The following is a 23,211-nucleotide window of genomic DNA, read 5'->3' on the forward strand; positions in this document are numbered from 1 at the left end:
AATGAGCAGATCTTTTTGGACAACTATCCATGATGACTGCAACATCTCTTTCTTGAATGGTAAAAGCTATTCAGACCCCATCATTTTGTATTTATAGTTGGGTTTATATTTCCTAATGTGCATTATTTTGCATTTATCAATACTGAATTTCATCTCCCATTTTCTTGCCCAGTCACCCAGTTTTGTGAAATCCTTAAGTCTTCATAGTCTGCTTTGTACTTCACTATTTTGAATAATTCTGTATTGTCCACAAACTTTGCCACCTCACTGTTTACCCCTTTTTCCAGATCTTTTATAAGTATGTTGAACACCACCAGTCCCTGTTCAGATCCTTCAGGGACCTCGCTATTTGCCCCTCTCCACTGTGAAAACTGACCATTTATTCCCTTTTAATGGGTTATTACTTATCCATGATAGGACCTTCCATCTTAACCCATGACTGCTTACTTTGCTAGAGAGCCTTTGGTTTGGGACCTTTTCAAGGCTTTTTTAAAATTCCAAGTACACCGTATCCACAGGATCACCCTTGTCCACATGCCTGACCCCCTCAAAGAATTCTAATAGATTGATGAAGCATGATTTCCCTACACAAAAGCCATCTGGACTCTTCCCCAACAAATCCTGTTCCTCCATGCATCCGATAATTCTGCTCTGTAGTTGAACCCAGTTTGCCCGGTACTGCAGTTAGGTTTACCGGCCTGTAATCGCCAGGATCACCTCTGGACCTTTTTTAACAGTCGGTGTTACGTTAGCGGCCCTCCAGTCCCCGGCACAGAGAACGATTTAAGCCACAGGTTATATACCACCCCCCGTACGCCTGCAGTTTCAGATCTGACATATTCTAGAGCCAGCCACAGGGTGACCAGCCTGGGCTCGCCTCAGCTCCCAAATGCCTATGGCCAACGGGGCTGGCACCGCCTGAGCAGAGACCCCCCGCCGCACCATGTAGACGCCAGGCTCCGGACGGCCCCGGGAAGGGCAGCTCTGCGGCCGGGCTAAGGCGAGTCGCCCAGACGCTGCGGAGCCGCCCCTCCAGTAAGAGCGCGGGCGCAGGGGGGATGCAGCGAACCGCCCGCTCCCGCGCACGCCGGCAGCGCCACGCCTAGGCCCGCGGGCAGAGCAGCCCTCGCGCCACAACACGCCGCTGCCCGGGCCGGGCCCAGCCCACGGCTCGGCTCCGCTCTCCCACCTAGCCCCGCCTGCCCAGGGCCCGCACTCACCCAGCGGCTCCCACTATGGCGGCGGCGGCGGCGGCACCGAGCGCGGCCTGGACCCACTGAGCCGCCTTCCCCCGCGCTCTCCGCCCCGACACGCCCGCCACCCCGCAGCACGCCGGGAAAGCGAGTCCTGCCACAGCCAATAACCTGGCGGGTGGGAGCGCGCGGACTACTATTCCCGGCGTGCCACGCGCCGCGTCCGCTCACGGACGGACTCCCAGCGCCCGGCCTGAAATGAAAGACAGCGAAGGAACGTTCTCCACCGGCGCACTTTGGCGGGGGAGGGGTAGTCGCAGAGCCTTGTGGGATAGTGGTAGAGCGCGGTGCGCTGGTTTACCTCGTCCCGCAGAGCTCCACCCCAGGCAAGCAGGCAGGGGCTGGGCTGGGCCGGGCCGGGCCGTCCTGTCCTCTCCCCACAGAGATCCGCCGCAGCCTTTGCTGGCGGGAATGGGACCCGGCCCGTGGGGCCACTAGCCTCAGCGCTGCAGGGCTCTTCCCGTGGATGCCATGCGGCGGGGCTCTGCCCCTGGGACAGCGCGGGGTTAGCAGCATCTGTGGCTGCTTCTCAGCGTGGCGGGGCACCCCCGCGCCCATCTCTGACAGCTGGTGGCATGGGAAATGACAGAAAACAGACCCAAAAGCCACGTGTCCCCTACTGGGGAAGAGGCAACAGGTAGGGGGTTTCTAGACTACAATGGCATTGTAGATCTATCGTTGACGGTAGCAATTTCTGACTGCAGTAATTCCGTAGCTTGTGGTTCCAGCAGATGCACCACTGCATGTGGTCTAGGATGCACGTGCAGCCAAGATGAGCGTTCTCTCTCTCTCTCTCTCCGACGCTCAGCTATGCAGAATTCTCAGGGGCACGGCTGTCTCCATTGTGGAAGCTCCTGCTTCTGTCTGATGCAGCAAAACCCAGAGACGTCTCCCCTGTGGGAGAGCCGCAATGGTGAGACTTTGGAGTAAAGTAAGCCAGTCTGTCAGGTGTATGGGCCTGGATGGAGGTGTGACGGGGGCAGGGGAAAGCCAAGGAGACATCAGTTTGGATGCTGTCTAGGGAGGACCGCCATAGAACTGAGCTTGCCACTGCCTTGTGGGACAGGAGAAGTGTGCTTGCCCCCACAGCTGGGCTCCAAAAATCCAGCTAAGTGAGACCCAGTGCAGGCTGTGTCACTCACTGCATGTGGTATAGAACTGAGGGCTGTGTTACTTGCAGGCTCCTCTGACAAAGGTCCCATGGCAGAGTTTTCCTCATTTTCATCAAAGTGATGACATTTTCTCTGTATAGGAGGAGGGATCTTAGGGACAGCAGAGGAGTGGAGGCACTCACTGGGTAAAAACAGTACACGGGGCCCATGGTGCAGACCAGCACAGTGGTCAGCAGAGGGAATGTGGAGCTAAGGTGAAACAAGTTGGCAGCAGAGCTGCCTCCAGAGCTAAACAAAGGGGGTTACCTGGCAGTGCAGGATGTGGCGGCAGCTAGCTGGCCTCTGGGAAGGCTTGGAGCCATCCTCTCACTGCTGTCTTTTGCAGCAAGTGAGAGGCCTGTGGGAGTCTAATTCTATCTCCTCTGCCCAAGGTAGTAAGGGTTACACTGGTCCAACAATATCACTTCCAGCTTCAGCCCCACCACCCCAAATCCATGCTGTTCCAGAACACTGATTCCAAACCCAATTTGTTTCCATATTTCTGCAGGAGCAGCTCAACTTTAAGCAAACATTACTGGAGCTCCTGCAGAATTAAACCTGGGAACAATCACTGCTCTGGGCAAAGGCAATTGGGAGAGCTTGAGGGGTAAGGAAGACCAACCACAATGGTGGGGGAGACTTGCTGATAACCTTTTAAAAATTCCAGAGAACGAACAATAAGTAAAGCAGACAATAGCCTCATCACAGCCCTCCCCAGCGTGGCACCAGCCCTGCTGGACCCCCTGTCACAGCCTGGTGTCCTGCACCTGCCATAACATCAGCTCTTATGGGAGTCTCTTGCACCTAGCTTCCACCATGGTTCTAGTGCCCAGTCCTATCAGGTGTTTGTTACTAAGCTAAGACAGATACTATTGAAGGAGCCAGTGGTTCAGAAGCTGCAAAGGTGGGCAGGGGTTGGAATAGAGACTGGCTAGGAACCTGAAAAGGAAGGATTTCTAGCAGTGGGAGCAAGGAGGGAATTTGACAAACCCACTGAAAACTAGTTTGGGCCGAGCACTGGGAAATAGTCTGCAAGGAACAACCCTGTAGTGGCTGGCAGGTTGTACTGCTTAGAAGTGAAGTGTTGTAATCTCTCTTCCTTCTCTAGCTTATGCCAGCCTCAGCCCTGCATAGGGCAATGCTTGTTTTTAAAACCAAAATGGGATTAAACAAGTTCCCAAGAGGCTTTAGGCAGAGATCAACCATAGAAGCGATGAAGTTTGTACATTGGAACTATACATGTGATAGATTAAAGCAATACCTTTTCCTGACTGTGGGTCTGGGTTGGTAACTTTTTCCCTGTGCTTTCTGGCCCTTATGATGAATTCACAGCTCTTAGGTGCTTATTCACTTCGACTTCCCTTGCTCACAGCAGACTGATTACAGTTCTTAGGAGATCATTGGATTACATTTAGGACTCCTCAACGCTGAGGAATTGTTCCTTCAGTCGGCATCACCTTGCACTTGTTTTGATGGAGTGGTCTGGGCAATTGCCCTTTAATAAATGCTCCCCTGAGATGTCTGAACTGTGTGTGCCTCAACACCTGTCAGCTTTCCCCCACCTTTAGTTTAAGAACTTCTCTATGGCCTTTTTAATTTTAAATGCAAGCAATCTGGTTCTGGTTTGGGTGGTTTTGGTCTTTCCCAAAAGGTTCCTCAGTTCCTAATAACCCTAAATCCCCACCTCCTAATACTATTGTCTTGTCCACACAGTGAGACCCTGCAGTTCTACCTGTCTAACGGGCCCCCACATGAAAGTGGAAGCATTTCAGAGAATGCCACCTTAGAGGTCCTTGACTTTAATCCCTTTCTTAGCAGCTTACATTTGGCCTCTAATTGGTAGCAGAAGACACACCTTGGCTTATGCCAGCATTGCTTGCTTATCTTTTGATTTCAAAAGGAAAACTGCTGTTAGCACTGAACTGAGACAGAAATATAGCGAGCCAAGCCTAAGGAACTGTTTTACAGAGTTAGTGCATTACTGTCACCCACTTTCCCTATAAATGCTCCAAAATTAAGGTAAGTAAATGTAATAGGACAATCTAAAAGCAACAGCCAGTTTGGCACCTGTCTTCTTTCATTGTCCTTTACAAATTATTCTAAAGGACTAGTTTAAGAATTTGTGGATACCAATGCCAAAAAATTGTCTACAAACATTGAGCGCTTCATTTTAATTGCAGATTTTAAGAGACCAAAGGGTGATGTGCATAGGTAAGTGAACATACCTTCTCTAAATGCAATGGCATTTGCAAGACTCTTCCCCTGCTTGCTGTACTGAAAACTAGTCCCCAAGAAAAGAGGAACACTTCCATCCTCAACTTCACTCTTGGTTTTCTGACAGGAGGTGCTGTGATTTACAACCTCTGCCCGACACAGAATCTAGCTAGGGGGAGAGGTTGCTATTGAGCACTTTAGGAAGTGGCACTGAAGCCGTTTGAACTCTCAGCAGAAGGGCATGAAGGCAGGTGTGCATGCAGGGGAAACCCAATTTGAACTGTAAAATGTAGGCTTTATATATCTGCAACATTGGGAATCAATAGCAGAAGGGCCTCCAGAATTATGTGAGAGACATGTCAAGTTACAGTAGCTAAACTGTGAAAAACCTAGTACAGAACTGAGGCTGCAGCTGTCCTAACTCCATTCCCAGCTTTCCTCACAACCTCTCTAGAGGTAACGCTTACCTTCGCCCACACAGGCATTATGAGGCTGGAGTCAGTGTGTAAGGCACTGAGAGACCTCACCTATTACATAGAAGAATCATAGCTGAGGGTTGGAAGGGAGCTCAGGAGGTCGTCTAGTCCAACCCCCTGCTCAAAGCAGGACCAACCCCAACTAAACCATCCCAGCCAAGACTTTGTCAAGCTGGGCCTTAAAAACTTCTAGGGATGGAGATTCCACCACATGCTGTAGAACTATTAATTGTGGTGAGACAGCATTACATAAGATTACACCAGATTCAGCAAATCAGTTATTAGACCGAGAAGACCTTCTATACAGCATGTGTATTAAAGTGCACAGTGCCAAGTTCCAGTTTAGACTAGGACACTTTGCAAACATGAACTTGATCGCTGTTATTATAAAGACAACCCATGAGAACCATTCATGCATTACACAGCACTGAAATAGGAAACATAACAAAACAAAATAGACTTTATTAAAATTAGGCATGTTAGCACCTCAGTGTAACCTGGAGAAATGGAACAGTCCAGCAGTTAACCAGTCCAGCGCTCCAAATGGCTGAACGTCCTGAAGTGTATTACAATGGTAGAAAACTACCATGACTATTACAACACGCACGTTCTAAACACTCAGGCAGCTAGGATGCACAAATAGTCTCATTTACAATATGCAAGAGAAAAAAAGAGACCTTGTGCTGCCTATTGTCTTGATGGAAGCATAGATATCAAAATGAGATCTGACTGACCACCTTACATTAGTTAAATCAGACACCAGTGTAGCAAGCATGTTTGCTAGTGCTTCCCCCCATGAAAACATGGTGCAGCTCTGACTTGCACTGAAGTCTGCACACTATACAGTTGCAGTCTGAGCCAGGTATCAGATTGGAAAAATAAATTAAAATTATATGTATTTTTAGTACATGAATAGATCTCTAGCATCTTCCTGGTCAACCATCCGAGTCAATATGCAAGAGAATGCACCAATGCATCATAATATCAGCTGCACCTACTGAAGTCTAGCTGAGCCATCTGGATACTGAATATGGGAATGGGCATATGCCAGCTGCCAAATCCCCAGTGTACACTTCAGATGCAGTAATGCCAGCTACGGGGACAGAATGAACAGGGCAGTTGGCCATCTAAAAGTGTTACAGAGATTTCAGCATTTCCCAACTAAAGATGCTTTTTACATTTAGAAAAGATGTGTAAAATCTGCAGTCCAATCCACTCAAGTGTAATATACTCTAATTACAAAAGTTCTTAAAATTCCAAATCTGTAGTTAGTACATCTAACTTTTTCCCCACTAACTTGGCTGAAATGCAGAGTCTGGGCATTTTCTGATGTAATTATAGGGCACGCTTCTGATGAACTGTTCTTTTCTAATATGTGCCACTGTCCAAATGTATTCAGGTGTACCAACCCCCACAGGGGCACTGAATTACAGTTTCACTGGCTTTCTAATAATAATCTGAAAGTGTCTTACTGGAAGTAGATGCTCAGGCCAAACTCTGGTAACGTCACCTTCCCCTCCCCATGATTTTTCTGGACAATTTTGTTTTGTTTTATTGTCCATGAAAAGTGAGGGACTAACACTGGCTAGAACCAGAGACAGTGCAAGCATCCCATACTGATGGGCTATAATGCGCCTCAATCCTGGAACATGCCAGGATATTCCAGTTGGAAGTCTCTCCAAAACCAAAACTACTAGTTATGCCAACTAGATTACAAGCAAGCAGCAAGGATTCGAAGTCACTGGAGACAAAACTCATGTAACTTGTGATCTAAGCCAAAATTTCAACCCAGGTCTTTGTGAAGAAGCTAGGGTTTTAAAGCCCAATATGTCTGTTAGTTACATTTGATGGAGTCAAATGTTTAAGCCAATGAGACTCGCTGTAGCCAATGAATGTCAACAAGGCATGAAGCTATTATGCCAGATCAGAATAATCCTTAAAAGGGTTGAGAGCATCAAGACATCTGTAGATCTGTAACAACTGTGTGTAATGCAAAGAGAAAGTAATGACTACGCCATACAGTAGCACTCTTTAGTTTGAAGGGATTCTTTCACATATGAAATGACAGTCTTTTATGGCATCAGTAATTTACGGAAGAAGCATCATCCTGACAGGGTTTCTAAAGCTTTCCTTGTATCTTTGCTTAAGGAGGCCAAACAGTTTTTCAGTTCTAAGGAGGATACAGCGCCAATTACAGTTTAAAACATACCATTCCAGGGAGTAGCATGACTGCTACACACGTTAACATTTGTACCAAGTTTCATTCAGTTGTTGATGCTCATCGCCCTACATCCACTTAGTGGTAACATGGGTCCGGTCTAGAAGTTTTGCAAATGCTGTCACAACACAGGGACAGCTCTTTCTGAACCAGGAGCATTGGGAGACCTAGTACTGAGAGGGCACTGGCTGCCACCTACATTTGAAGCACAGTGTCACCAACACTTGCCAGGTCACAGGGCTGGAAATGCAGTGGGTAGCCAGAACCTCCTCCACACTCTGGTACCCTGTGGTGCTCGGGTGGGTGGAGCTGGTGCGGCCAAGATGGAGAGGACAGCGCCCTGGCGATCACTTGCAGTCAATGAGTTTATCTTGTGAGACCCTGCAATGGGCATGTGGGCTTGTCTGTAGACTCGCTGTGAGCTGCAGGCTGTGCAGAGCACCTGGGCAGCTCAGGAGCTGGGCCACCAGCACCCACAGGCTGGGCTGCCTGGCACGCTGGGCTTCTCGGGCCGAGGATCTCAGAGGCTGAGCCCAGCGCCCCAGTGGCCGGGCTGGGGTCTCAGAGGCCGGGCCGCTTTCGGGCCCCGGCGCTGGCGGCGTGCAGCAGCCGGTCCTTCTCGCGGATCTCCTCGCGGAGCTGGGCCTCGGCCAGGCGCAGGCGGCGGATGTTGCCCTTCATCTCCTTCATCTTCACCTGCAGCAGCGCGATGATGTCCCGCTGCTCGTTCAGCTTGCGCAGCAGCTCCTCGGCCGTGGTGCCCGACGACAGCGAGTACGAGTGGTCGGCGGGGCCGCCCTCGGCCGCGCCCTCCTCGCCCGCCAGCCGCGCCGGGTCCTCGGGCCCGAACTCCACCTGCACCGTCAGGTCGATGGGCTTCACGTCCTCGGCGGCGCCGGACGGGGCCGGGCCGGGCTGGGGATCGGCGCCAGCGGGCAGGGCCAGCAGCAGCGCGGGCGCGGGGGGCGGCGGCGGCTGCGCGGGACGGGCGCGGCGGGCGCGGGCCCCCTTGCGCTCGTTGACGCCGCGCAGCGGGAAGATGGTGGGCACGCGCACCAGGTAGGACTTGCGCCCGCCCGGGAAGTGCTCGCTGCACACGCGGTGGCCCGTGGTGGGCTGGAAAGTGCTGAAGCAGCCGCTGACGCCGGCGCGCGACACGTTCTTCAGCCAGAGGCGCCGCAGTTCGGGGTCCTTGGGGAAGGTGTAGAAGTGCAGCGCCTTGTCGCGGTGCGAGTTGTTGTAGCAGCCGGGCACGCAGCACGTGAAGCCCGGCATGGCCCCGCCGGCCGCGGCGGAGAGCGCCCGCCCGGGACTACAGCTCCCACAGGCCGCCGCGACCGCCGCCCCAACCAGCGCCGCCCGCCGCCGCCGCGGAACCGGAACTACCCGCCCCACAGTGCAGCGCGCCTGGAGGGACCGCGCCGGACTGCCAGCCCCACAACGCACTGCGGCGCCGGACTTCCGGACCCCTAATGCACCGCGGCGGGACTACTAGGCCAGACTATCCGCCCCATGATGCAACACGCCGGGACCGCCCGCCCCACAATGCACCACGCCGGGACTGAGCCCGCTGTCCAATCCACGACGCATCGCGTTGAGACCGCTCGCCCCACAATGCACTGCGCCGGACTATCTGCCATTCTGCTCCATAATGCACCGCGGCAGGACCGGGCCGGCTATTACTTTGCCTGTCCATCTCATAGTGAACCGCTCGGGGTTTTCCCGATCTACAATGCCCCCGGCCCCTACAGCCTAGAAACTCCCTGCCCCACAATGACCTGGGACGCCATGGGGCTATGGATCCCACAGTGCACTGGGGCCGCATCGCCGCACGGTCTGCGCTGTCTGTGTGTGAGCTGATGCTGAGTTAACCATCTGGAAGTACGGACGGAAAACTGGTTGGCGGGCGCTCACTGGGGTATCTGTTAGAGAGGAAGGCAGCAGACCCAGCGCTTGGGGCACTAGCCTGGGAGCCGGGAGTCCCAAGTTCAGGTCCCTGCTCTGCTAGAGAGTCCTTGGGTGTCCCCATACAAGCTCTCCGTGCCTCAGTTTCCCATTTGTAAGATGGGGGTGATGTGTCCCCTGTGAGGTAGGTGAGTGTTGAGACTAAATAAAGGCTGTGAAACACGCAGATGAGGCAGTGATTAGATAGTTGACACCTGGGACATAAGCATTCCAGAACACATAGGCAGTACAGCACCCAGGATGCGGCAGGCTGGTAGGCAACTTGTACCTGCTGTAGTACATCAAAGAAAAGGAAGGACTTGCCTTCATAACCTGCACTGCAGCCCTGAAACTCTTTTCTTAAGCAGAAGGTAGGCAGGCAGCTGAACTACACAACCCACAGTGCACCTGTCTCTACATGCCCTAGCCAAGCAGTAGCACTACAACCCCCCTAAAGCATCCTGTTCCTAGGGATGGGGCATTTCCCAGAGCTCAACAGGGACAGAGACAGTGGGCAACCCAGTCACACAATATACCTTATCAAGCCTCTCAGAACTATGCCTCCCACCACACTCATGTATAAGAATGTTTCCCAGAGTGCACCTAACTCCAACAGAACTACATTTCTCTGGGAGTACCATGCTTCTTGGATCTGTTGGCAAGTGGAATATATATATATATATATATATATATATATATATATATATATATATAACAATGCAATGCAGAAGGTATACAAACAAATGACAAAGTGTTTCATAGTCTCAGAGTAAAGCATAGGAAAATGCAGACAAGTCTGTGCTCTGCAAAATAGTTATTCCTTTATCATTTGCACCCATAATTCTGGTTCAGTCTTTTCTAAACAGCCTTGTGCTCTGTTTGCTGAGTTACATCTGCTTAGTTTACTATTAGTGAACCTTGCAGAGCTAGCACAGCTATGGGAAAGAGAGCTGCAATCTTTTGTGGCTCAGACATTGTGAACGAGAATGTTAAATAACATCATCGTTGCAAGACATTCTGTCCCCAGTTAAACATGTGCAAGAATAGCAGTATAAGGTGTAACTGCAGGCAAAATGTGAATACCGTGGGATTGGACAGCTGTCATTAAGGCAGAATTTGGCTAGCAGAATATTGTGTAATGATGATGCACAAGCCACAAATGAACTGTCTTGACCAGGACCTCAGAGTAAGTTTTCATGGATGGCAGTTAGAAAAAAAAAATTTTCTTGTAAATTGAATATATTTAATGTGTGAGAGAGAATAAATCTCATGTCATCTTTACAAGTAAACTTTGAAGAGTAGAACCAGAGGTATGGGAAAACCAATGAGGAAGAGAGGGAGGGACGTTAGTCTACACATCAGAAGTTACAAAAAAAGCTAAAGAATATCCATTGCCACTACTGTAAAAGGAAGGAGAGGAGAATGGTGCTAGACTGAGGGGGACAAAGACAGACACCTTCCATGAGGCTGGCAGTGGCAAGTCCATAAGAAATTGTAATAAACAAAATGGGTAATTATGTAATGAGTATTGAAGTGAGAAAAAAAGTAGTGAAGGTGTCTACTGATGGGGTTGATTCAATTCAAAGAATGCTAACTCAAATGCCAATGAATGTCCTTTAAATGTCTCTTTTTTTAAACAAGTGCACTGCTTTATTTCTCTGCTCATTAACACATGTAAGAAAGAACAGGAAATGTCATGTTATGAAGAGTCATACTGGCATTAGCTAAAATGGAGCCAGTGATGGACTAGGCGGGGAAGATATATACCTTAAGCTGTGTAGACCTTTAACAACATATGGCAGAGTTCTGTGGGAGGAGTGCAAGGGAATTGGTTTAATTTTTCTTAAGTAAGACTCAGCTTACAAAAGTTTGAGAAACACTGGACCTAGAATGATCCCTATGTCCTCCTAACATAAGATGTCTGGGCTTTGATTTATGGTGATCCCTGTGGACTAACTTCCCTCTATCTCTCTTCCTCAATGATTTTTCCATACCTTTTGTTTCTACTCATCACAGTTAACTTGTAAAAATGGAATGAGTGTGATTGTCTCTCCCAAATCAAATATATTATAATTACAAGAAAGCAAATTTGTTTTCTAAGTGCTACTCATGCAAACTTACTGACATAGGGTGATACAGGTGGGGCCCCATGTATAGCGGCCAGTCTGAAATCCAGTGTAGACAGGTGTAAAGTGTATGGGGCTCACAGCCCCTGAAATGTCAGCACTTTCAGGAATTCTGCAGAGATCCAAACCACAGAGTGAACTTCAGAAAAACAGCAGGAGAGGCTAGGCCAGAGAAAGCTGAGTCCCCCCACAGGGGGGTGGGCAAGTCCCCTGCTCTGTTTAGTCTTTCTCTGGTCCCAAAAGGTATGTTGCCATAGTCACTCAGCGTGCAGGGGGCCGTCTGTTGCAGCCATCTCCCCAGTCGGAGGTGCGCGGGCTAAAATCTAGGGACAGCCCGTCTTACTGCAGGTCTAGAACTACCACTCCCAGCAGGCGCCGCGCGGCGGGCGTGATTGAGAGCTCTCGCGAAGGTTTGGCTTGAATCAGTCGGCGGGAGACGGACTGGAACCGGAAACGGAGACGGGAACTGCCTGGTGCCGTTGGGCTGGGCTGGGCTGGGCTGGGCTGGGCTCGGCTCGGCTCGCGCGGGGGGGTCCGAACCGAACCGAACCGAACCGAGAGCCCCGTTCCCCTTGGAGTGTGGGGAACTTGGCAAGTAGGTACCGAGGCCGCCATCTCCAGAGCGGTGGGGCCAGCCACGGGGGGTGCCAGGAGGGGACTACTAGTGCCCACGGAGGGAGGGCCCTGCCCCCAAGCCCTGCCGTGTGGGGGAGGGGGCTGGAGGGCACCACAAGAACTTCCATAGGGAGAGCTCTGCCTCCTGGCCAAGAGACAGGGTGGTGGTCCCCCGCCATATAAGTCTGTGCTCTGTTGCTCTGCCCAGCAATTTCCTTTCTCCTCTAATGTAGCTTGTAGAGCCAGCATCAGTCTTCACCCACTCCTCTGAGGACAGCATTTCCCTGATACCACTGCATCATGGGTTTGTCCCTACCCTGCTAACTGAACAGTATGTGTTTGACTTTGTGTATTTTTTCAGCATGCCTGACACCAGGGCTTCCCCCAGGACCAGGAGCTCTACCAGAGTCAGTCAGGATGCCAATACGTTATCTCCCTCGATGGCCCTGCGCCATAAAATGAAAGAGAGGGTCCGGCAGTCTGTGGGGAGAAAGGTACCATTTGCTCCTTTGATATCACCTTGGGATTGTCTGAATCTGAACCTATAAAGTACCTTTGTAGAAACCAAAAATTTGAAAATAAAGAGATCTTCAGTTTAGCAGACAAAAATATAACAAGATCCAACATCTGGAAGAAGCTAGACAAATTCAGACTTGAAATAAAGTTCAGACTTTTAACTGTGAGAGTAATGAATTACTGGAATAATTTACCAAAGATTCTCCACCACTGGAAACTTTTTAAATAAAGATTTAATCTCTTCCTACAAGACCTGCTCTAGTTCAAGCAGGAAATTAATTCAGGAACATTCTATGCCTCTGTTAAACAGGAGGTCAGACTAGATGATCATAATACTCCCTAGCAGCCTTAGAATTTATGCAATGGAGCATAATTGAGTTCACATGTTGGAGCGGTAAAACACAAGGCTGTTTGCCTACCTGAGGCAGCATCCAGGTAGTGGACTGTCTGGTTTTTAATACAAATAGTTAAATGGTTTAAATGAGTGTAGGTAATTTGAAACAGGGTTTCAGCTGTCTCCTGATGTTTGAATAGGAGGCTGATCAGTCACACCAGCTAAGCAGTTTCTCTTTTTCCAAGAAACCTTCGTTCATAGAAGCAGGATTCTGATTGTGCGATACTCTTTTTCCATCAATAAAAACTCAGCTACTTGATGCTGCTGCTGCTGCTTCACTTTCTTTGATAAGAACAGAGTTCTTCAGTCTCTGTACTGCAGATCTTCTCTCAAATATTCTGCCCATCTTATTAATAATATTTTCATTGTGGTAACACATTGAAATCAGGGTCCTATTGTGGTAGGCCCTGTGTAAACATATAAAGAGATAAAGCTGCCCTGAAAAGCTTACAATCTAAGGCACGAGACAACAGGTGGGTACTGCATACAGACGGGGAGCACAAGGAAACAATGTTTTTTTGTAAATTATTAACCATAATGATGCTGGAGGCAGGAACTCAACCAAAAAAAAGGGTAAATCCTATGTGCATGGATCTTCCCAATTTCACACCTCTAGGGAGAACAAAATACTTGAATCCATCATGTGGATTGGAGAGCAACATTTTTGGCCTAATTTAGCTGTTCACCTTGGTTATGTGCTTTTATTTTTAGATATGGCTTTTTTTGCGGTGGGGGGGAGGGGGAGGTAGCTCATGAAACTGAGACTCCCATCCATAATTAGAGCCATGTATAGTGTCTGTTTATGTCTCTTAAGTGATTTACCATGATGGACTGTCTTCAGTCCTAAAGTGAAATTCAAACACTGCTAAAAAGCAAATGGAGGACAATATCTTTTTGGAACCAAAAAGATAGATAGGATCTCTGATCTGAGGAAATACTTCGTACAGCTATGTGGCGGGAGGCTTTAGCTAGCTTAACTTTAACCAGAAAATGTGTCGTTAACACTTTTGCTTCTAAGATTCAGGTTTGTTGGTGGAAATGAGAGCTTGAACTGGGCATCTTTGATTTCTGCTCTAGGAGAAATCTGATCCAAGGAGGCAAAGCATTTCTGACCAAACCTCCCTGCCAAAGAAGAGACCAATTATTTTCCCTGATCTTGATAAGGATACGCCAAGGGTGGTGCTCAGAAAAATCATCCTGACCCGTAAGTCAGAAAGCCTCCAGGAAGGCAGACAGCAGAGAAACAATTCTTTAAAGAATCTGGGGAGTGGGAGTGGTTTGTATTCTTTAATTACTCTGTTTGGGGGAGCAGGAATTAAGATCATTTTGTGATTCTCTTATACAAAAGGTAGCTAGCTACAAGTGTATTGTAGCTGGATGTATCATGCAAGAAATGTTCACTTTCAAGATAATATATTTTTCACTTTTGCAAAGATGGCAGAGAATTTCTGCCACTTTGTCTTCTAGTATTGGACCCACTGCTCATGTGTAGAAATTGTGCCTTAGCCTTTAGGATGCTGTCTACACTAGAATTTTCTAAAAATAATTTCCACTACTGACAATTTTGGGTCAGTTACAGCCTGAGTTTTTTAACACTACTAATCCTAATAAAACCTAGCCAGTAGAAAGTCTGGCTGCAAAATTAATTGTTAGCTTGCCATGGAGTATGCAGGTCCCACTTGGGGAGCACTGATTGGCCATCTACTCTTATCTGGCCTCCACTGTGGCACCCTAGTCAGTGCATAATTTTTTTCTAGTTTAGAAATAGGAAGAAGTTAACCTGATGAACGAGTGGGGTACCACTCATTGCACTGGCATATTAACTTTCTTACTAGTTTTATTTGCGGAACTGAAGTATTCTGTTGACAGAGCCACAAGTTTCACCTCTGGTTCCTAAAATGTGTGAGACCCAAGAACCTGAAGAGTCTGGATCACAGCCTCCATCTAAGAGGATTTCCAGTGGGTAAGTAGTTGCCTGTCAACTTGTTAAGTATGGACAGAGTTCCAGCTTCTGTTAGTGGGGGGAGGGAAGCATGGGATTTCTTGGCTTTATCTGATTTAGATATGGGATTTATCTGATCTGAGATCAGAGTTTCAATATACTGCACAAATACTTCAAAAATATCTGTGAAAATGTCTTTAATACATTAGCCTTAAATCCTTGGAGATGTGATTCTTTAGGATAAAAGTAGAAAATACATGGGAGAAGAGGGGCTGTCCCATCTCAGTACGGTATAAATTACTGACATGCTTTATTTCTTCAGATTCTTACTATTTAGTTTGTTTGTGTCTGGGAAGTTTAGTGGTGATTGTGGAGTTGCTCCGCCATGAGCTCCCTGCAGTGAGTCCCCCTGGATGGGACGCCTGGGGAGCTTTTACATGCCCCCAAAGAGACCATGCACCCCGCATTGCAGTCAGAAGCGATTCACAGCCATTGTGGAAGTCAGGAGGGTTTATTAGTTCTCAGGATCACAGTGTAGAAAGACTCTTAATAGATGAATCAAAAAGTTACAGCAACCACCAACTGGGAAGCACCAGACTCCCATTCTTGGGCTCTGCCCTGGTGCAATCCCCCACAGAGGACTGACTGACTCTTCTAGCAGCCCACCCCGGACATGCCTCTCTCCCTTGCCCCTTTGCCTTTGTCTCCTCCTCTGTCCCCCAAGGAGATCACCTGACCCCTCCCCTGCTCTCCAACACCTTTGCAAGGTGATGGGTTCTAGCCATTGTCTGCACAGTTAGATAAAGCAGCCACACCTGCCCTCTAGTGGTCATTACAAAGATCACACACCCTTAACCCAACACCTACTACTTGAGTAATACATAGGGGAAACTGAGGCACACACAGAATATTCAGAGAAGATATTAAGACTATCTCCACTTTGTCACAGAAACTGTTTAAAACATGAAAATGTGATTGCAAAACCACAAAAATAGGCAGTGGACTTGGACAGGTGCAGTTATAGGAACTACTAACTGTTCTCCTAAAATAAACACATTTAGGCTTGTTATTCCAGGATGCAGGCTGAAATGAACTTTTCAACAAGTGCCTGCTAGACACTGAATTGCTTCTGACATATCTATATAGTAGCAAGACCATAGTATCTGGGCATTGATGCTATGTTCTAGCTTGTTGACAATCTGAAAAGATTTACTGTGCTGATTAAGCAAATCGTGACTTCTTAAGGGTGTTTTCCCGCACAGTCAGTCATGGTCTCTAACTTACTAAGCAAAGCTCCTCTATGTACTTTTGTGAACTTGGCTGTATATTCAGTGTAGTGGAAAATGGAGGAGTGTCTTAGAGTTTTAAAAGAGACAAGGCTGGGGAGGTAATATATTTTATTGGATAAACTTCTGGTGAGAGAGACAAGCTTTTGAGCTTATACAGAGCTGTCATTAATTGTTACTGCAAAGTAAACAATATTTTGCTCAAAATAATGCCCCACCGACTTTCCATTTTTTCTATATATTTGCGAATTTTCTTGCAATGACAAATAACCGACCTTAAAGATGACCTGCACAGTATTTTTAAACAAGTAGGTCTGTGCCCCTTTTTCTTTCTTTATGATGGAGAAAGAAATCATGAGAGGGCTTTTCTTTCCCTGGTTTTGCTCGTAGAATTCTTGGAATTCTCAGACAATATTTATTGTGAGCGCTTATATCTTAACCAAAGGGAAGGAATTGTTGGATCTTTAAGAGACTTTCTTTATCAAAATGTTAACTAGTCATTCACAATAAATAGTTGTAAACAAAGTTTTAAGTGGTCTGGCCAAAAAATCCCTTTTCTTCTGTCCATTGCCCAGATTTTTGTTGGCACTTGTGTGTTACTGTTTTTCCAGTTCTATAGACTTCCAGAGCAGTTGTGAAAAACAGACAGACACTTCTTTTCTAGCCAGTCTTTCAGGTTTTTTTCATGTCATAAAGAAGCAAAAAAGGACAACAGCGCGATTTTTTTTCTCCTTTGCAGGTCACCTTTAATAATAATGCTGGCCTTAAACTTGTGACAAAAGCAGTGGAACAGATGCGCTTAGAATCATAGAGTTGGAAGGGATCTCAGGAGGTCATCTAGTCCAACCCCCTACTCAAAGCAGGACTAACCAGGACTAACCTCAGCTAAATAATCCCAGCCAGGGCTTTGTCAAGCCACAGCTTAAAAACCTCCAAAGATGGAGATTCCACCACCTCCCTAGGTAACCCATTCCAGTGCTTCACTGCCCTCCTAGTGAAAATTTTTTTCCTAATGTCCAACCAAGATCTCCCCCACTGCAACTTGAGACCATTGCTCCTTGTTCTGTCATCTGCCATCACTGAGAACAGCCTAGCTGCATCCTCCCTGGAACCCCCTTTCAGGTAGTTAAAGGCTGCTATCAAATCCCCCCTCATTCTTCTCTTCTGCAGACTAAAGAAGCCCAGTTCCCTCAGCCTCTCCTCATAAGTCTTGTGCTCCAGCCCCCTAATCATTTTTGTTGCCCTCCGCTGGACTCTCTCCAACTTGTCCACATCCTTTTTGTAGTGGGGGGCCCAAAACTGGACACAATACTCCAAATGTGGCCTCACCAATGCCAAATAGAGGGGAATGATCACTTCCCATGATCTGCTGGCAATGCTCCTACTAATGCAGCCCAATATGCTATTAGCCTTCTTGGCAACCAGGGCACACTGCTGACTCATATCCAGCCTTTTATTCACTATTACCCCTAGGTCCTTTCCTGCAGAATTGTTGCCTAGCTCATTGGTCCCCAGTCTGTAACTGTGCATGGGATTCTTCCATCCTAAGTGCAGTCAGCAAGGACTCTACACTTGTCCTTGCTGAACCTCATCAGATTTCTTTTGGCCCAGTCCTTCTGTGTCCTATCCCTACCTTCCAGGGTATCTACCACTCCCCCTAGCTTAGTGTCATCTGCAAATCTTCTGAGGGTGCAATCTGCCCCATCCTCCAGATCGTTAATGAAGATGTTGAACAAAACCGGCCCCAGGACCGACCCCTGGGGCACTCCGCTTGTGACCGGCTGCCAGCTAGACATGGAGCCATTGATCACTACTCGTTGAACCCTATGCTCCAGCCAGTTCTCTATCCATTTTATAGTCCATTCATCCAACCCATACTTCTTTAACTTGCTGACAAGAATACTGTGAGAGACCGTATCAAAGAGAGATCTTGCTAAAGTCAAGGTATATCACGTCCACCGCTTTCTCCACATCCACAAAGCCAGTCACTTCTTCATAGAAAGCAATCAGATTGGTCAGGCATGACTTTCCCTTGGTGAATCCATGTTGACTGTTCCTGATCACCTTCCTCTCTTCCAAGTGCCTTAAAATGGATTCCTTGAGGACCTGCTCCATGATTTTTCCTGGGATTGAGGTGAGGCTGACTAGTCTGTAGTTCCCCAGTTCCTCTTTCCTCCCTTTCTTGAAGATGGGCACTATATTTGCTTTTTTCCAGTCATCAGGGACCTCCCCCAATTGCCACGAGCTTTCAAAGATAATAGCTAATGGCTCTGAAATCACCTCAGCCAACTCCCTCAGCACCCTTGGGTGCATTGCATCCAGCCTCATGGACTTGTATATGTCCAATCTTTCTAAATAGTCTTGGATCTGTTCCTTCAGCACTGCGGGATGTTCACCTCCTTCCCATTCTGTGCTGCCCAGTGCAATAGTCTGGGAGCTGACCTTGTCTATGAAGACAGAGGCAAAAAAGGCATTGAGTACCTCAGCTTTCTCCACATCCTCCGTCACTAGGTTGCCTCCCCGATTCTGTAAGGGGCCCACACTTTCCCTAATCTTCCTCTTGTTGGTAACATACCTATAGAAACCCTTCTTGTTTCCCTTCACATCCCTTGCTAGCTGCAACTCCAGTTTTGCTTTGGCCTTCCTGATTTCATTCCTGCATGTTCGAGCAGTATTTTTATAATCCTCCCTAGTCCTCTGACCAGGCTTCCACTTCTTGTGAGCTTCTTTCTTGTGTTTAAGTTCACCAAAGACTTCTTTGTTAAGCCAAGCTAGGCGCCTACCATATTTGCTATTCTTTCTGCACATCGGGATGGTTTGTTCCTGCGTCCTCAATAAGGTTTCTTTAAAATACAGCCAGCTCTTTTGGATTCCTTTTCCCCTCATATTAGCCTTCCAGGGGATCCTGCCCATCAGCTCCCTGAGGGAATCAGAGTCTGCTTTTCTGAAGTCCATGGTCCGTATCCTGCTGTTCTCTTTTCTTCCTTTTGTCAGGATCCTGAACTCAACCATCTTATGGTCACTGCTGCCTAGGTTGCCACCCACTTCTACTTCCCCTACCAAATCTTCCATTTTTGTGAGCAGCAGGTCAAGAGAAGCATGGCCCCTAGTTGTTTGCTCAAGCACTTGCACCAGGAAGTTGTCTGCAACACTATCCAAAAACTTCCTGAATTGTTTGTGCTCTGCTGTATTGCTCTTCCAGCAGATGTCGGGGTGATTGAATTCCCCATGAGAATCAGGTCCTGTGAACTGGAAACTTTCCCTAGTTGACTGAAGAAAGCCTCATCCACCTCGTCCTCCTGGTCTGGTGGTCTATAACAGACACCCACCACGACATCACCCTTATTGTTCTTGCTTCTAAGCTTAACCCAGAGATCTCAATTGGCTTATCTCCAGTTTCATACTGGAGCTCAGAGTAATCATAGTGCTCTCTTACATACAGTGCAACTCCTCCACCCTTTCGCCCCTGCCTGTCCTTCCTGAACAGTTTATACCCATCCATGACAGTGCTCCAGTCGTGCGAGTTACTGCACCAAGTCTCGGTTATTCCAGTCATGTCATAGTTTCTTGACTGTGCCAGGACTTCCAATTCCTCCTGCTAGTTTCCCAGGCTTCTTGCATTTGTTTATATGCACTTGAGATAAGTAGCCGATTGCCCTACTTTCTCAGTATGAATCAGGAGGCCTCCCCTGCTGCATCCTCCTCCTTCTGCTTCCTTGTGATGTCCTACTTCCCCACTTACCCTCAGGCTTAGGTCCCCATCCCCCATTGAACCTAGTTTAAAGCCCTCCTCACTAGGTTAGCCAGTTTGTCTGTGAAGATACTCTTCCCTCTCTTCGTTAGGTGAATCCTGTCTCTTCCTAGTAATCCTTCTTCCTGGAACAACATCCCATGGTCAAAGAATCCAAAGTCCTCTCTCCAATACCACCTGGGTAACCATGTGTTTACTTTCACAACGTGACGGTCCCTACCTGGGCCTTTTCTTTCAACAGGGAGGATGGATGAGAACACCACTTGCGCTTCAAACTCCTTTATCCTTCTTCCCAGAGCCACATAGTCCGCAGTGATCCGCTCAAGATCATTCTTGGCAGTGTTGTTGGTGCCCACATGGAGAAATAGAAAGGGGTAGCGGCCTGAGGACTTGATGAGTCTTGGCAGTCTCTCCGTCACATCCTGAATCCTAGCTCCAGGCAAGCAGCACACTTCTCTAGTTTCCCAGTCCAGATGGCAGACGGATGACTTCGTCCCCCTTAGGAGGGAGTCCCCAACCACCATCACCCTTCTCTTCCTCTTGGGAGTGGTGGTTGTGGAACCCCCATCCCTAGGACAATGCATCCCTTGCCTTCTGATTAACAGTGTCTCCTTCTGATCCATTCCCTCAGATGAGTCTTCCAAATCATTCTTTGCCGTAGTACTTGTGCAGAGAGCCTGAAAACGATTCCTTACCTGTATTTGCATGGTGGGCATGACCTTTCCCAGCAGATGTCACTGTGAAGGGAAAACCCCCATGAAAATGTGAATTGATTCAGCTGTAATTCATGGGGCAGGCACTTTTCTTCCAGCAGGGGATGCCAAACTACATATCTCCCCCGGCAAGCGTGCTGCTCCCACTGAGGAGTAACTGACAGACCACTCTGCTCTAGTCCCACCGGCATAGGTGCAAAGGGCTGAGAAATGGGGCGCAGCAGGGTCTGAAGGAGCGTTCAGTTGTCCTGTAGCCATGGAGCTCTGCAGATCCAGCACACTGTAATGTCGTTGGGATGGGCTTTGTACTGGAGTAAGATGGCAGAAGATCTTGCTGCCTCAGTGTTGGGATTTGAACTGGTTCTACCCCCTGAGATCCTCTCCATTATCACCACATTGCTCCTTCCCTATCTCAGCTTCTTCTTGCTCCCTTTCCTTCTCTGTTTTACATCTCCCTTCAAGCTTCTGTGCCCCTTTGCACCTTCTGTGCCACCTCCTCCACAATAGAAGTCTGACTCTGACTGCTAGTTTTACCTGGAACCCCCCAGTCCATATGGCTGCAGAACCATCTCCTCTGATTCTCCTCCTATTGCATGACTGACTTCCAATTCCCTGCCCCCCAACATCTCTACTGCCCCTTCTCTGCCTATCTTTCAGCTGACTCTGTTCTTCCCATCACTCAAAGGGTCAGCATTGCCCTCTGTCCTCCCTCTGCAACAGGTTCAAGTCAAGCTTTGCTCTCACATGGAAGAGCTCTTGCCCTTTTTTGCCCATTTATGCTGGCAGTTTTACATTTTCTTTCCTGCTAGCTTTTTGCTCCTGGTCCAAGTTCCTGACTAGAGGAGCACCTTGCTCCTGTTCCTCCTATATTCAAATATCATTTGTGACATTTCATGATGGCTCGTTCCTGTTTACTAAACAGTACAGTGATAAACAGTCATTGTTGCCTCTTGTTCTTATGTGGGGGATTAATGTGAAGCTGGGTTGAGTCTGATCTGATCCTTTGTTTTTGTCCCAAGTTCATGGAACTCCTCAATTAAAACATGTGTTTGGATCTCTTTTGCTCTCCCCCTGAAATCTGCTTTGGCTGTTAAGACAAGTGCACCTCCTTGTATTTGCTGAGCCCATCATCGCTTAGTTCCTCATTTCTGCTGCTCCAAAGAGCGGGAAACAGAAATGCATGTTACTGCCGCTACAGCTCAGGGGCAGATCTTAGGGAGCTGAGCATACTTGGATGATAACACTAGAATGTTGGCCTTCACTATAGCCTTGGCTTGTTTGTTTTGGTAGCCTGGAAATGCATCTGCCAGAACTTGTTCCTGAGGGCACTTCTATGACTGCATTACACATGAATAGGAAGAAAAAGAAGTTCAGCATTTCTGAATTTGAGAGAGGAGCAGATGAGCGACTTCCTCGAAACCTTGGTAAGGCAGATCAGGGAACTTCTTGCTTGACTCTGCACTCCCACAGTTTTCAGGGAGCTTCAAAAGAGCTTTTTTGAACTCCACAGCTGCACTAGGTCAGCACTGAGCAACTTCTTTGATAATAGATGGCTCTTCAATCTACTAGATAATAGCTGGAAGTTAAAGCTAGACAAATTCATACTAGAAATAAGATGTAATTTTTTTTAACAGTGAGGGTAATTAATCACTGGAACAACTTACTAAGGGTTGTGATGGATTCCCCATCACTGGAAATCTATAAATCAAGATTTGATGTCTTTCTATAAAATATGCTGTAGCTCAAACAGGAATCAATTCAGGGAAGTCCTATGGCCTGTGTTACACAGGAGGTCAGATTAAATGATCACAGAGATGTCTTGTGCTGCCAAAAGCCATGGCTGCGTCACTAGACTCCGAATCTACCTTCTCTTTCCTGGGGCTGCATGGATAAGGGGCAGCTTTTAGTAACTAGTTCACCTGGGACTGTGGTGTATTTAGGTTTTAAATATACTCCCAAAGCCACCCAGCCTCTTCTTTATTACTGGAAGGGACAGGGTCACAGAAGGGCAGTTGTGATGAGTATTCCAGTATATTGTGACTAATAACATGGATGGGGTTAATATTACTGAATGAGGTGGCTTGTCTCGCATAATGCTGTCTTTTGTATCAACAGTATATTGGCCTTTCAGAGAATGAGCCACTAATATGTTATGTTAGTAAGTAGCATTGGAATTCAGAATAGCAATTGTGAAGCTGTCCTATTTTATTTTCCCAAAACAAACTGAAAATAGTGAAATACAGAAAAACACACTGAATACTTTTCTGGGTTTTTTTCTGCCCAATTCATGGTGTCTTAAATATCTGGTAATTGATGTAACATACTAGCTTTGCTCTTGGGGAATCATAGTGTAATTGGCCCTGGAAGGTGGAGAGTGGATAAGTTTGTTCCCTCAAACTGGGATAGTTCCTTAGGTGTAATATTTGTACAGGTTGTGCCATACTCAGCTAATATGTGCCTCAAACTTTTTTCAGCCATGTCAGCGTTGGACAACAGTTCTCTGACAAGGTGAGTTAAAACCCAAAGGCCTCTGCTTTTGACTGGCATGACTACAACTGCTCTGATTCATCAGACCTTCTCTAGCTGGGAGAAGCAGGCAGAATGGGCCAGTA

At 47.6% G+C, this 23,211-nt stretch overlaps 3 protein-coding genes and 1 long non-coding RNA gene across 4 annotated transcripts in view; 2 read left to right on the top strand and 2 right to left on the bottom strand.

Moving 5' to 3' along the window:
* The window catches only part of NUTF2 (nuclear transport factor 2), a 40,293-nt gene extending 38,929 nt beyond the window's left edge, over window positions 1-1,364 (bottom strand). The window contains exon 1 of the mRNA XM_067553029.1: window positions 1,221-1,364. The gene's annotated coding sequence lies outside the window, so the exon portion shown is untranslated. The remainder of the gene's footprint in view (window positions 1-1,220) is intronic.
* Window positions 1,365-1,499: 135 nt separating this feature from the next.
* On the top strand, window positions 1,500-2,310 carry LOC137154513 (uncharacterized). Its single transcript, XR_010920226.1, has 2 exons — window positions 1,500-1,579; window positions 2,062-2,310. It is a non-coding gene; the product is annotated as an uncharacterized lncRNA (long non-coding RNA).
* A 3,062-nt stretch (window positions 2,311-5,372) lies between these two features.
* On the bottom strand, window positions 5,373-8,737 carry THAP11 (THAP domain containing 11). The gene has a single exon (XM_067553091.1). It carries the CDS (start codon window positions 8,585-8,587, stop codon window positions 7,874-7,876), a length of 714 nt encoding a protein of 237 aa, XP_067409192.1. The 5' UTR covers window positions 8,588-8,737; the 3' UTR covers window positions 5,373-7,873.
* Window positions 8,738-11,552: 2,815 nt separating this feature from the next.
* Window positions 11,553-23,211, top strand: part of CENPT (centromere protein T) — a 40,629-nt gene continuing 28,970 nt past the window's right edge. Inside the window, exons 1-6 of the mRNA XM_067553046.1 lie at window positions 11,553-11,977; window positions 12,359-12,491; window positions 13,985-14,111; window positions 14,777-14,870; window positions 21,890-22,023; window positions 23,074-23,107. Coding sequence (XP_067409147.1) covers window positions 12,360-12,491; window positions 13,985-14,111; window positions 14,777-14,870; window positions 21,890-22,023; window positions 23,074-23,107 — 521 coding nt within the window. The 5' untranslated portion in view covers window positions 11,553-11,977; window position 12,359. The remainder of the gene's footprint in view (window positions 11,978-12,358; window positions 12,492-13,984; window positions 14,112-14,776; window positions 14,871-21,889; window positions 22,024-23,073; window positions 23,108-23,211) is intronic.

Source organism: Emydura macquarii, unplaced genomic scaffold (genome assembly GCF_026122565.2).
Source record: "Emydura macquarii macquarii isolate MOO-44397 ecotype Brisbane River unplaced genomic scaffold, CSIRO-AGI_Emac_v2 contig_295, whole genome shotgun sequence".
Lineage (NCBI taxonomy): Eukaryota > Metazoa > Chordata > Testudines > Chelidae > Emydura > Emydura macquarii.

Bases quoted from the DNA above. Each gene is read 5' to 3' on its own strand.
- THAP11 (XM_067553091.1), bottom strand. From the start codon at position 8,587: ATGCCGGGCTTCACGTGCTGCGTGCCCGGCTGCTACAACAACTCGCAC.